This window comes from Mastacembelus armatus, chromosome 1 (genome assembly GCF_900324485.2).
Source record: "Mastacembelus armatus chromosome 1, fMasArm1.2, whole genome shotgun sequence".
Taxonomy (NCBI): Eukaryota; Metazoa; Chordata; class Actinopteri; order Synbranchiformes; family Mastacembelidae; genus Mastacembelus; species Mastacembelus armatus.
This window is the reverse complement of record NC_046633.1, coordinates 21120835-21134909: the sequence shown is the minus strand read 5'-3', so window position 1 is coordinate 21134909 and position 14075 is coordinate 21120835. Positions and strand designations below refer to the sequence as shown.

Here is a 14075-nt window from a genome sequence, read left to right as displayed (position 1 = left end):
AAAGATCTTGTACACCCTTTCATTTTCCTTTTATAATAAACTTGGTCATAAGTTGAAGGAAACTGTTATATATGTATTATGTTTCATTTATTGTTCATATATCTCTGTAGCTGGTTATTGTCTGTTTTCAGTTTAACTAATATTTCAATCTTGTGTCTGTAGATTTTCCTGAAAGTGGCTGAGAACAGTGGGGTGGATTCTGTGGAGCTTTCAGGTACGATTTATGATGTATTTTTCTGTAATAATTATTTTAGATTCTCTTGATTGAGAATCCACGGGTGAATTGTCATTAAAAAAAAAACAGCAATCAACGTATTTAAATCAATACGTTGATCTTCCTGCTGCAGATGGAGTCGTACCGACCAGGACTCGTCGCCGTCATGCCTTTGGAGACCACCAGAGCTGCCTGAAACCCTTTACCGAAGATGACTTTGATTTCAACGACTCTGAAGGTGATCCAGGTAGAACCTTAATACCAGCATGCAGTGCAGTAATAACAACAGTCTGATTGCTTTAATTAGTACAATATTTTATCCTTGTGTGCTTTGTATTTCACCAAAACTACACTTAAAATAGTAGCCAAGATGTTCATATTTAATTTTTTTATAGAAAACGCTGATGTCGTTTCTTGTTTGAATGAAAACTGCTTTTTATTACAAAAATCTGTTGTAAAATTGCACTTACAGACATTCAGTTACTATGAAGAGTTTCTTAATACTATTACAAAATCACAAAAGACACAAGCTGCAAGTTTGCTCATGTGTATCACGGTTTCTGTGCACAGAATCCCGTGAGACTGATTGGCTCAGTGGAACAGATGGCAAAGGTTCCTACCAGGTTAAAGGTTGGAGTCTGAAGAGACAGCAGTTTGTTGCTTTGCTCTGGAAACGTTTCCTTTATGCTCGGCGCTCCAGGAAAGGCTTCTTTGCTCAGGTATGTTGATGCTGTTTCACATTGAGGTATTAAATCTAGGAGTCTTGTTGCCTTGCATCACTTCCGCAGAACCACATTGCTCTTAGAATAGGTGTCAGTTTTACTGTGTGTTAAATGTAATAAATTATCACTGGGTTATTTTTCAGATTGTTCTACCAGCGGTGTTTGTGTGTATTGCCCTGGTGTTCAGCTTAATTGTTCCTCCATTTGGAAAGTATCCTAGTCTGGCTATGGATCCAAGCATGTATGGAGAACAGTATACCTTCATCAGGTCAGATACTTTCTCTGTCTAGAAAAAATACATGTTTCCCTTTTAAATCCATTTATCTCTAATTCATTTACAAAAAATATGCTTCTTCTGATTTTACATATTACTTGCAGAAACCCGCTAACCATTTACCTGTCAATGCACTTTTTAATCTCCCTTGATCAAAATATTCTCTTTTTTGTGAAACAGAAGTTATTTCCTGTCTGTAAAGTTCTATCTGTATAAAGTTATTTGATGGGGTCTGTGTTGTTTATAGTAATGACTTGCCTGAGGACCCTCACATCAATAAACTACTGGGAGCTCTGACAGAAAAGCCAGGATTTGGAACACGGTGCATGGAAGAAACTTTATCGTGAGTTTTTTTTCCAATTCATCTTAATATAGGGGGAAAAAATTGCCTTAACTAACATTTGGAAAATTAAAATATATAGAACTATATGTAGTATTAGTAAATACACAATATGGTTGTCTTCATGTATGCATGAAATGGAGATTAACAAACACTTTTCTCTCTCTGGGCTCCAGTGACACTGCCTGCACTGCAGTAGAGGATGAGTGGTCTGTTCCACAAGTCTCTCAAAGTGTGAAGGACATGTTCGACAAAAGCAACTGGACCATGGAGAATCCATCTCCCCTGTGTGAGTGCAGCTGTGAAAAGCGCAAGAGGATGCTACCCGAGTGTCCAGCAGGTGCCGGGGGACTTCCACCACCACAGGTCAGTGACACCAAACATTTTGAAACTGAGGAGATAATCAGGCAAAGTAAAGATTACAGCATAGATTAAATGACTTTTACGAATAAAAAATAAATGGACACAAAACATGCATTATCTTTTTTGTATCCAGATGAAGATCAGTGACAAAGACACGCTTCAGAATTTGACTGGCAGAAACATTTCAGACTATCTGGTTAAAACCTACGCTCAAATTATTGGCAAGAGGTAACACCTGTTTCAGATTATATTACTATTTCTATTTTTCTAATGTTACTAGCTCTTATTCAGGAAGACATTAACCACTGAATATTTATTTCTCTTCTGACAGCCTGAAGAACAAGATTTGGGTCAATGAGTTCAGGTTAATATCAATAATATTATCTATCTTGAGCTTATTTGTATATCCATAATACTGAACTGAGTGCTTCTCTGCTGTGTCCTTCTCTAATGTTAAAACAATCCTGCTCTCTACAGATATGGCGGCTTCTCACTGGGTGCCAGGAGTTCTCAGTTTCTGTCCCAGAGAGATGAAATTGATGATGCTATTGTTCAACTCAAGAGACGCTTCCATCTGGAGAGAGTAAGAGATTTCATCACATTTGTTTAAAGTAAAAACACATAAACATCTAAACACAGGGACTAATTTCTGCAGTTGGTATAATTACAGCTGTAATAGTAGTTCTATTATTGCAGGTCTTAACGTTGTCATATCATCACTAACCATGTACTGATGTACACTCTTTTCCTCTCCCCAATTTCCATCTCTCTCTGCCTCACCCATCAGGGAACTGCAGCAGATCGTTTTTTTCGCAGTCTGTCTGGTTTTATCCGAGGGCTGGACACCAAGAATAACGTCAAGGTTAGCATACACCCACACACACACAGATGCTCACTCTGTTAGAGGCAATATGATCCATTCATTCTTTTCATATTGTGTAATTTGATTGTGTTATAATTACATTTTTTCTTGTGAAATAGTGGAAGCCTAAGCACACTTATTACTTAGTACACACAGTACTACTTTGAATGCAAAAAAATGATGACATTACGTAGAAGGCTATGAGGCACATCAAGGATATAATCTCCCACTATTTACTCACATTTATAGCACTTATCACCAAGCTCCCAATTTACTTCCAACTACTTTGTTTGTCCTACAAGGTTCCAAAAACTAAAACCTTACATCTGCCTCCTTTCTCCAGATCTGGTTTAATAACAAGGGCTGGCACAGCATTGGTTCTTTCCTCAATGTAATGAACAATGGCATCCTGCGGGCAAGTCTGCCAGCCGGCAAAGATCCCTCAAAGTTCGGCATCACTGCCCATAATCACCCACTCAACCTCACTAAGGAGCAGCTGTCGCAGGTTGCATTGTGAGTATTAGGCTCAGTATGGAATGACATTTTAAAATGTTATCACCTCTTTAAATTTGAAGAGATTGCACTTCTCGTGTTCATCGTTTCCTTTACTATCTTCTCCCTCTCTCAGGATGACAACCTCAGTGGATGTGTTGGTGTCTATCTGCGTGATCTTTGCTATGTCCTTTGTACCTGCAAGTTTTGTGGTCTTCCTCATCCAGGAGAGAGTGAACAAGGCCAAACACATGCAGTTCATCAGTGGTGTTCAGCCCTTCCTCTACTGGCTGGCCAACTTTGTCTGGGATATGGTAAGACATGTAAATCTACAGTGTAGTGGGACCCTTGAAACCACAAATATTCCATATTATATAATCCTGTGTAATCTTGGTAGAAAATGCAATATGATAAAACTTATCAAAGACTTGTTTTTACCTTCTTTCTCTCCCTCTCCTGCAGTGTAACTACATTGTACCAGCCACGCTGGTTATCATCATTTTTGTGTGTTTCCAACAAGAAGCCTATGTATCCTCCACCAATCTGCCTGTGTTGGCCCTGCTGCTGCTGCTCTATGGGTGAGCTTGCCACAAATTTAATTGCTTTGGTTCTTTATTTCATATTTTTCTGTTTGTTATTGAAGCGCTTCTCAATTAAAAATATGTTTGCACTTCCTCCCAGATGGTCCATCACCCCTCTGATGTACCCAGCTTCGTTCTTCTTTAAGATCCCCAGCACAGCATACGTGGTCCTGACCAGTGTTAACATACTTATTGGAATCAATGGCAGCGTCTCCACATTCGTCCTGGAGCTTTTTGGAAGCAATGTAAATAATTTCCCCATGCAACAATTGACTGATTCTTGATTGTTGATTCAATGTGTCAGATGAGAGTATTGAGAAACAACTAAGAATAAATGAGCCACCCATCTATGTTATATATTAACTGGCAATGTAAATATTTGTTTCTTTCAGGAGATTGGTGGTATCAACGACATCCTGAAGAATGTGTTCCTCATATTCCCTCACTTCTGTTTGGGCAGAGGATTGATTGACATGGTGAAGAATCAGGCAATGGCTGATGCTTTGGAAAGATTTGGTAATTACAGCAGGCCTCTATTAACAATGGATTCTTAAGGTAAATATTCTTAGGGGTTTTGACTCCTAAGGGAATTTTTCTAATAGTTCTGAAATATTGGTTCTGTTGCAGGTGAAAACCGGTTCCGCTCCCCTCTGGCTTGGGACATGGTGGGAAAGAACCTGTTTGCAATGGCTATAGAGGGTGTTGTCTTCTTCTGTATCACTATCCTCATTCAGTACCACTTCTGGTTCAAGGCCAGGTAATGTTCTACAAAAGTTATATCTATTCTACTCTGTTAAGTTTATTAAAAGTCTCCACTTCTCATAACATTTAGGGCATTAAGGTTTAAATTCCCTCTGGAAAGACAATTCAACTAAAGCCCTCGTCAAGCTGTGTCTCTAATTTAACCTCCTACTTATGATCTTCCAGGTCATCCACCAGTCACCTGAAGCCTATTGGAGAAGAAGATGAGGATGTGGCCAGAGAGCGACAGAGGATCCTGAGTGGAGGAGGACACTCGGACATTCTGGAGCTTCGACAGCTCACAAAGATTTACAAGCGGAAACAGAAGCCAGCAGTGGACCGGCTGTGTGTTGGGATCCCTCCTGGAGAGGTACAGATACAGTATCTTGTACCTGTACCTGTTATACCTGCCATACATAACTATAGTTCAGAGCACCAGGAGAGGATGGAGTTTCCTTAATAGAGATAAAGAGTAAAATATGATTTTTCATAATGTAAATTTCAAGTTGGGCTATAAATTACAATCTAATACAGTGAATTTATAAAAGTGAGTAAAGAAAATTGCAGCTTGCAAAAGAAACTTGACGTTAACATGGCCTCTAAATCCTGCAGTGCTTTGGTTTGCTTGGCGTTAATGGAGCAGGGAAAACCAGCACCTTTAAAATGCTGACAGGAGACTCTGTGGTCACCAGTGGTGAGGCCTACCTGGCAGGCAAAAGGTAAGGATGCATTATCACACAAAATACACATTACATTACATATGTAATTATATTTTGCTTTCTGAAAAATGGAAATGGAAATACACTCTTCTTCCTTCTTCACTCCAGTGTAACTACAGAGATTGATGAGGTGCATCAGAACATGGGCTACTGTCCTCAGTTTGATGCTATCAATGACCTGCTGACAGGCAGAGAGCACCTCGAGTTTTATGCCATCCTGAGAGGGGTCCCTGAGAAGGAAGTCTGTGAGGTCAGCAAAGCACTACCTACCCTGTTTCTTTGAACTTTTTATTGTATTTGTTGAATATACTTCGTTGCATTCTTTTTTTATAACAATTCTTCTTTCAGTTCTTCTTTCTTGTTTTACTATTTTTGAATTCTGAGGATATATCATCATTATATGAGATCTACAGGTCTATAAATGAAGTAGATATAATGTTATGTTAATAAAAAATAAAAACTGTATCAGTAATCATCATAAAACTTTATTATGTCCACTAGGTGGCAGAGTGGGGAATCCGGAAGTTGGGTTTGGTCAAATATGTGGACAAAGCAGCCGGCAGCTACAGCGGAGGAAACATGAGGAAACTGTCTACTGCCATCGCTCTCATAGGAGGACCACCTGTTGTGTTTCTGGTCAGTGGCAAAAAACTATCATTTTTCATAAAGTAGGTCAACACACTAAAGCCAGAGAACTATATGTGTAGATCATGTGTTCAGCAATATATTGTAACAGCTGAATATTTTGTTTTCTGTTAACAGGATGAACCAACAACAGGCATGGACCCTAAGGCACGTCGGGCCTTGTGGAACGCCATCCTTAGCATTATCAAAGAGGGGCGTTCTGTGGTCCTCACCTCTCATAGGTTAGATGGAGCAATTAAATTACACAGCTGTTCTGTTAACAATATAATTCTGTTTTTCATTGTGTAATGGACAATCTTGTATTGCAACCAAAAGAAAATTTCATCGTTTATTTCCTGTTCATTTCAGTGTTTCTCCCAATGTGACTAACCTTATCATGATTTGTATTTGTATGTTTACAGTATGGAGGAGTGTGAAGCACTTTGCACCAGGATGGCCATTATGGTCAATGGCAGGTTCCGCTGTCTGGGCAGTGTGCAGCACCTCAAGAACAGGTAGGAATACATAGGACACAACACATGACACTAACTGCTCAATGCAAAAACCTCAAAAAAAAAAAAAAGCCCTTCAAGTGCCAAGAAATGTAATGAGGCATAAAAAAAAAAAAAACAATTTAAGTTCATTAAAATATGCTTCTCTGTATTCTTGCCAGGTTTGGTGATGGTTACACCATCATTCTGCGGGTGGCAGGGCCAGACCCAGACCTACGGCCAGTAATGGAGTTCATTGAGCGAGAACTGCCTGGCAGCACGCTGAAGGAGAAACACCGCAACATGCTGCAATACCAGCTGCCCACCTCCCTCACCTCCCTTGCCCGCATCTTCTCCCTGCTCTCCAAGAACAAGGAGGCACTCAGCATAGAAGACTACTCTGTCTCTCAAACCACTCTAGACCAAGTAAGCAGGTTTAATAAACTCTCTATATATAACTGGATTGTGTCTTAATTTTAGGCTAAATCCAATTTCACTTTGCCCCTGTAGGTGTTTGTAAATTTCGCCAAGGACCAAAGTGATGAGGACCATTTGAAAGATGTCCATCTGAGCAAGCGGGACGCTGTGGTAGTGGACATTTCTCAACTAAATTCTTTCCTTACGGACAGCAAGACCAGGGAGAGCTGTGTCTGATTCCTAACATACCATCAGCGGGAGTTGCTAGACTTCGCCCAGCCATCCCCTACACCTGAAAAACATGGACCACTAACCTGAGGGGGAAGATAAACTGTTGTGTTTTTTATTTCAATTTTTTAGTCTTTTTTAATTATATCATTTCTCAGTGGATCTGCACTTCAGCGCACAGCCTCTTGAAAAGGCAGAGAATGCAGATATTCAGATGCTGAAATGATGAAAACTCAATGCAAATCAATGCAAGAAATATATAATTATATTTAAGATGAAGGATGGAGACTGGTGCTTCTCCTTCACTAGATGGACAGAAAGAAAGACAAGATAGAACACTTGAAATGCCAGCAGGATTATGATGCTGTGTTAGACTGGAAAGCTTGTAGCCTTGCTGCTCACTCAATGGACAAGGCATCGGGGATGATAGATGGAAGTAGTTAGCAGTAGTCAGTGGGACCGTGTGTGTGTGTTACCCTGTGTCATGAAATCACGACAGCGCAAAAACAAAAAAAGGCATTTGGATCATTCACTGCCAACTGAAGATGGACTGAATACTTTTACATTCAGGGTCAAACCTCTCTCAATTTCACTTTGTTACCAAGCGCAGTTGTTTTATAATGTAAGTGAAAAGCATTTACAGTCCAGTTGATTTCAGTCAGAAACATGCAATCATGCAACATATTTACTGATTTTTACTAATTAGATTTTCCAGATTATTTCATTCTACTAGACAAACATAAACTAAATGGAGTTTTTTTTTCTTTGTTTGATTAACAATTAAGATTAATAACCAAACTGTATTTTTATTTGTTCTTCTTGGTGTCCTTGACATTGTCCAGCACAGTGCCTATACTATATCATGGTGGAGAGAGAAATCTGAGCACTCCATTGTAAAAACAACAACATAGGCTGCCAAGGAATGTATAAGACAGAAATATCCATCAAAGCACAAAAAGGAGCTTTTCGTGGAGATGACAAATGAAACTTCACTGTTTTTAAAAAAAATGTCAAAAAAGAAAACTCTTGTGGCTGCTTGGTGTACTGTACTATTAGCTATACTGGCTTGTTTTTGCTTTTCCTGCCCACTTTAAAAGGACGTGAAAGCTAATCGGAATGATGTGTTCGAAAGATTAATGAAGAATTTGGGCACTTTTTTGGAAGTTCATTGGAAATATGTATTGCATGCCTTCCACAGGTTCACACACCTGGACTTCGTGTGTGTGTCAAAGCATGCGTCAGGTCAGCTTGTAACAGAATGGCAGAGGACTACGTTCTGTTTCATTGTTGTTGTATTCCGAGTCTTAATCCAAATTCTGTTGTTAAAAAAGAGCAAAATCTGTATCAAAATGTAATTTTCACAGTGAGCAATGTAACTGTTCCTGCAGGTCAATCTGTAGCTCCCATACATGGAGATGTCATTTTCAGTAACTCTGCTTGTATGAGCCCTAAAGATGGTACTTCATGCAGTAACATGCTTTTTTCTGTGTCTGTGAAATGGCACCATGAGAGTGTTTTAGACCTGAGCCAGTGCCAACATGGATATTATTTAAAGTAGCAGTTGTGTGATGTGGAGTAAAAAAAAAATGTTACCAGTGGAGTGAAAAACAGCATTAGTGCCAAATGGTTCTGAGTGTGTACCTTTGATCAACCAGCATAATGTTGAAGAGGCAAATGTTTTGTAAAGTTGTGCTTTGATTTGAGTACTTTATTCATCACTTACAGAAATCCTCATTCTCATTGTCAGCAGCTCAAGATATATATTATGTAATATTTGTGTTCTCTCAGTGAGTCTTCATATGACTGCAATTTCTTTCTATCTTCTAGTGAAGTTGCCAAATTCTAATCTTTCTGTCTATCCACATTAATAAGCTGCCACACTGAAGTTATACTGTCATTAGCTCATATTTTATAAGTAGGGTTGAAATATAAATGATCTTTTCTGACCTAATCAACACTTCAAAGTATACATAAATAGGGACCACGTTGAATGGAGTTGTGCTTTTAGAGTTGTGAGTTATGCTTTATAGTACAAAAATTCTATCCAGGTTAAAATTGAAAGACAAATTATTACGGGTGCTCTTGTGTCATACAAAATCTTTGAAGGAGGCTCTTTTATCTCGGGAATCTAATACCTGCCTACGGGCTTCGGTGTTACTCTGCTATCGACACTGAGGGTCCAGGCTCAGCCCACCAAATCCCTACCTTTAGGTAAGTAGGGATTTGGGTATGGCAAATTAGACATTTAAAAACAAATCTCTGCACTGGAACATAGATATTTCAGACAAAATGAAGCTACACCACTGCATTATAACATTTGTTTGAAACTTGAAATAGAGATAGAAGAATTACATGTGATTAAGAAACATGAGTGAAAAACAGAGGCAGTAGTGAAGTAACTAAAGAAATGCAGGACAGTATAAAGGTGGTCATTTTCTCTTCTTGTGCTCAATATTATTTGTTTACATTTTTAAGTATTAAACTGTTTAAGTCTGTTACCCATTATGTAAAGTTACTCTTTACTCTTTAATAAATTTTAAAAACATTCACTAAAAATGAATGACTCCTGCTTCTTTTTTCTTTTCTTTTATTTATATTGTGTTGTATTTATGTGTGTATTTGTCAAATCTCTTTTCTCTTTTTCTTTCTATTTCTTTATTTATTCATTTTATGTCAAATTAGTTGTGTCTAGTTATCTGTCATAAATGAATATAATTATATGAATATAATATAATTATGTATGAATATATTTATATGTATATGATTCACAGAAACGTTCCGTATCAGACTTTTATTTTGATACTCTTCCAGTCACCTGACCTTGTTATTTCCACCTGAGGCTCTACAGGTAAGCAGCTATTCCAGTTTCCGCAGTTGTCAGGCTGTACTTCCCGTGGTATCTTTTAATGTTGATTAGTCTGCGTCCGTCTGACTGGCGGCCCGTCTAAAAGAGTCGCCTGTGATCACCGATTTAAAGATTAAGGTGGCTGTGGTCAGGATAAGGTGAGGTTCCGGCCTTGTGTCGAAGTTTTCCCTTAAAAGAGAGAATTCAGTTATTTTGGGATATCACGTGATTTGAGGCAACATAACCGCATTTTTCTTATGCTGTGAAAAGGGCGTGTTAAAGTTAGAAGATTTATTTATTGCTGTTGAAGCAAACAGCTCGAGTCACGTGCCTTAAATTAGGTGACATCACACGGGGTGTGGTCCGCACTAAACAGGAAGTTGATCCTAAAAATAAGACGCGCAGTAAATAATTAGTATGATGAATGTAGATAAAAATTATATACCAACATGTATGGTCTTTTACTGTACCAGAAAAACCTTCTTGATTTAATATAATTCATAAGAACTGCATAATGGATAACATAAAGAGTATAGCAATGAAATTTTTAAAGCAATGAAATGAAACTGTATCCAAAGTATCCAACATGCCACTAAAAATTATTTTTTGTCAACTGCAACACAATAGTGAGTCATGCTTTGATAAAACGTCATGCACACTTATTTTTTTCACATAAAGTTAAAAAAAGCATATGTTGATTTTTAATTGACAAGAATGTTGTCACAGGATAGAATTACAAAAACTGCCCTGATATAGCTGAACTCGCCCTGCCTTAACCTGAGCCTCACCTTATTCTAACCAGAACCACTACACTGGGAATGCTATGCACAACACAGTGTCAACAAGCGGAACAGATTTCCAAAACACTTGCTCATTAATATTTTTTCACGTCAGCCTATAGGGGAGAGTGTGGTAAGCAGAGCCAGCGGGTCATGTGAGCCACCCCTTGTATCTAGGCAAACATAAACAAAAGTAACCAGGTGATCACAGATCAAAATGTCTGAAAATATGATTTTTGTTTTGACAGGCAATTTTGTCATTAATATTTCATCAAACCTGTAATTTAAATGGAAAAGGATCAGTTTTCTCAAAATGGGTGTGGGGCAAAATGCACCACCAACCTCAGGGCAAGTTGAGCCATTGTGATGAAAATCACATTTACATTTTCTTATGGTTAAATGAGTGAAGTGTTATTTTCAGAATATGTGGAATGTGGCCTCAGCCTTACAGTCACAGCCTTAAAAGGTGGAGCACAATTACACAAACATACACTTCCTATCCCTCCTGTTCTGGTCATTATTTATGTTCGTTACCTTATCGCTTCAGCATCTGGGTCCTTGATTTGTAACCCATGACAAATAGATACTAAAAAAGCCAATGTGGGTTTGTCAAATGGGAGTTTGTAGCTCCTGACTGATCAATACATTTCCTGTATGTTTGGGTGTGTGTATTTGTGCTGGTGACTATGAGTTTCCAGACTGCAAGTGATGCTGTGTCAATTTTCACCTGCTGTGTTCTCACACCCTCACACATTTATATGGCCAAGCATTCTGAGGTTTTTGTCATCGACTTACTTATCAACCAACATCATGGCTGGAAGAGTTGTTTTTCTGGGACTTCTTCTGCTCGTCTGTGTGGTTGCAGGTAACAAACGAAAAAAAAAATTATCATTTGTATTTTTGCCTTCTAGTCTGAAGAGCAACGTTGAGCAAAAGGTTTTCACACTGACAGAAAGCTTTTGTTTTTTTCTCTTGGAATATTGAATCTACATGAACTTCATGTGGCTTTTTGACATTGATCACCATAAAAAAAACTTGAATGTCAAAGCGAAAGGAGATCCCTTTAAAGTGATCTAAAATACAAAAAGATAGTAGTTGCTTGCATACTCTCTTTAGGTACTGTGCAGTATACAGACATCTCATGACACTACAAATGTAAACTCATATTGTAATAATATATAAATATCTTGGTATTGCATATCATATTAAAATATGTAGTTTATTGAAATCAATGTTCTGTATTTAATATATTTATTACTTGTTTTTTGTGCATTTAAGCCTGCAGGTGTGTAGTCAGTTTTGAATAGCTGATATTTTTCTGTATCAAGGATTGCTTTTATTCTTGCATGTTATTTGAACTTGATGCACCTCGTGTGTTTGTTCCACAGATGTGAAGGAGAAGTCTGAATTCATGAGAAAGGTGAAATACGTGTTACCGTGTGTGTGTGTGTGTGTGTGTGTGTGTGTGTGTGTGTGTGTGTGTTGGAATTAGGTTTGCTGTAGTAGTTTGGCATAGGCATTTAGTTGAGGGCCACTGCCCTGCTTGTTTATGTGGATCAGGTGTGTTCAGCCAAATAGAAGCTGGAAGATACCAAATCACTTTGTCTTCCTCCACTCCACTCTCGTCTCTCCACCTGATCCAGGGGTGGGGGGTTGGTTAGGGAAAACTCAGTTGTTTAACCCTGAATTGAGTTTTCTCTTCCAGAGACAGAGATGATTTAAACTCTGTGTCAGTTACTGTGAATGAAATCTATAGGCTACACAGTCCTTTATTACTGCATGGATAGTCCTATTAGAACAACTGCCAGTTTGTTAGTCACATCATCTCCTGTCAAGCCAAAGTATAAGACAGTATTAGAACCACAAGGGAAGATTTTGTATTTAAATTTTGCATGTTGTGAATGAAGTTGAAATGTGGGATTATAATGAGTGAAACATAGTCTATGTGTTGAAACTGCATTGTGTTTGATAAATGGTCTTACGGTGCATTCAGAAAGTATCCAGACCGCCTTCACTTTCTTCAGCTTTATGTTTCCGCCTTACTACAGTTGTTTAAATTATTGTTTTTTCTCATTAATCTACACTCAGTGCCACGTAATGACGAAGTGAAAACAGAATTTTAGAAATAAATGAGATTTATTAAATGTATTGCACTGTACATAGTACATCTCTACACTCAAGTGCACTCAAAGCACTTCTGAATTTTGATCCATAGAATAAAATTTTTTTCCTTCCGTATAAGAATTGGTGGTTGCACTTGTGTGAAGAATGTACTGTAGTCCTTTTTTCCTCTCTGTTGCCATGGTGAATTGTTCTATCTGAGCTCCACTGATGATGGCTTTTTATTGACCTCCTGCACATAGTTAACTTGGAGTTAATGAACTCAGAGTTGGTTGAACTAACTCTGATTAGGTGAGTTTCCCATCTCAGGGTTCATCAACTCAAAGTTCACGGTTAAGTTCAGTGTAAAGTGTTATTGAGTAATGTTGAAATCCAAAAGACAATGCCACGTTTTATTTTATGACAGCCTTCCTGTCCTGATGGAGAGATTCTGGCATGCCCTATGAACTTTGTTCCTGTGTGTGGCAGCGATGGCAACACTTATCCCAATGAGTGTGTCCTGTGCTCCCAGATACAGTGAGTACACACAGCTGCTTCACTCAAGGCATTCACACAGTGTCATCATCGCCTAAAATGGCTCTGCTGGAAAAAGTGCTCCAGTCTCCATCTGGTGGTGAAAGAATTTAAAGACTAGTCACAATACTGAACTCTTACTAGATAACAGTAGATGATGCAAAGCTTACAAATGTAGTATAACATTCATGTTTTGGTGAATGGAGAATAAGATAGTATTCATTCATTTTTACTGCAAAATGAAAAGTGTATACTGTATGCACTACTAGATTTCTCCATTTTCTGGGAAGAGATCCTTGTGGATTATTGCTTTTTTTTTTACACAAGTACAGCAAAACTAACAGATTTTTCATTTAAATCAAATGATGAATGGCTTGATGACAGCCCTGAAAGTTTTTTTGTATTAAGTCTTAAGTCTAGCACTTAATGCACTGTGCAGCTCAGGGTGAACAGCAAGTTTATGAGGAGAACCCCAAAAGCACCTTTTGACTCTTTTCTCCCTGCAGAAAAACCAAGCTGGACATATTCATCGTCAAGGAGGAGGGTTGCACACCTGCTGAGGTTGTGATGACACCACCAATGTGACCAATCAGGATCTAGTTATGAATGTGACATGGATCTTCAAAATGAAAACTGGATCCCAACTGTCTCAAATATATGTGTAATTGACATGAACAATAAATGTCATCTTAACACCATTGTGGATTTTTTTTAAATGATAAAGTCCAAATCTCATGAAGTTAAGCATT

The 14075-nt window shown here is 38.2% G+C and overlaps 2 protein-coding genes across 7 annotated transcripts in view; both read left to right on the top strand.

The window, feature by feature from the left end:
- The window catches only part of LOC113127689 (phospholipid-transporting ATPase ABCA1-like), a 36699-nt gene extending 27075 nt beyond the window's left edge, over positions 1-9624 (top strand). For 3 of the 4 annotated variants that reach the window (XM_026302379.2, XM_026302380.2, XM_026302381.2), the window contains exons 26-49: positions 163-214; positions 348-461; positions 785-933; positions 1080-1204; positions 1458-1553; positions 1727-1916; positions 2047-2141; positions 2245-2277; positions 2391-2496; positions 2701-2775; positions 3119-3288; positions 3404-3581; positions 3730-3845; positions 3949-4093; positions 4241-4364; positions 4476-4605; positions 4776-4959; positions 5202-5308; positions 5417-5558; positions 5810-5944; positions 6071-6174; positions 6355-6447; positions 6606-6849; positions 6934-9624. In XM_026302379.2, the coding sequence (XP_026158164.1) occupies positions 163-214; positions 348-461; positions 785-933; positions 1080-1204; positions 1458-1553; positions 1727-1916; positions 2047-2141; positions 2245-2277; positions 2391-2496; positions 2701-2775; positions 3119-3288; positions 3404-3581; positions 3730-3845; positions 3949-4093; positions 4241-4364; positions 4476-4605; positions 4776-4959; positions 5202-5308; positions 5417-5558; positions 5810-5944; positions 6071-6174; positions 6355-6447; positions 6606-6849; positions 6934-7077 (3051 nt within the window). In that variant the 3' untranslated portion in view covers positions 7078-9624. The remainder of the gene's footprint in view (positions 1-162; positions 215-347; positions 462-784; positions 934-1079; positions 1205-1457; positions 1554-1726; positions 1917-2046; positions 2142-2244; positions 2278-2390; positions 2497-2700; positions 2776-3118; positions 3289-3403; positions 3582-3729; positions 3846-3948; positions 4094-4240; positions 4365-4475; positions 4606-4775; positions 4960-5201; positions 5309-5416; positions 5559-5809; positions 5945-6070; positions 6175-6354; positions 6448-6605; positions 6850-6933) is intronic. The other variant, XM_026302382.1, reaches the window with a different exon arrangement.
- Positions 9625-9887: 263 nt separating this feature from the next.
- On the top strand, positions 9888-14024 carry spink4 (serine peptidase inhibitor, Kazal type 4). Of its 3 annotated transcripts, none has more exons than XM_026303693.1 (5): positions 9888-9916; positions 11460-11557; positions 12081-12112; positions 13220-13329; positions 13833-14024. In XM_026303693.1, exons 2-5 carry the CDS (start codon positions 11503-11505, stop codon positions 13909-13911), a joined length of 276 nt encoding a protein of 91 aa, XP_026159478.1. In that variant the 5' UTR covers positions 9888-9916; positions 11460-11502; the 3' UTR covers positions 13912-14024. The 3 variants fall into 3 exon arrangements, with proteins under 3 accessions (XP_026159478.1, XP_026159479.1, XP_026159477.1); XM_026303694.1 differs by lacking the exon at positions 9888-9916 and adding an exon at positions 9930-10071; XM_026303692.2 differs by lacking the exon at positions 9888-9916 and having other exon boundaries at positions 10096-11557.
- Positions 14025-14075: the final 51 nt, after the last annotated feature.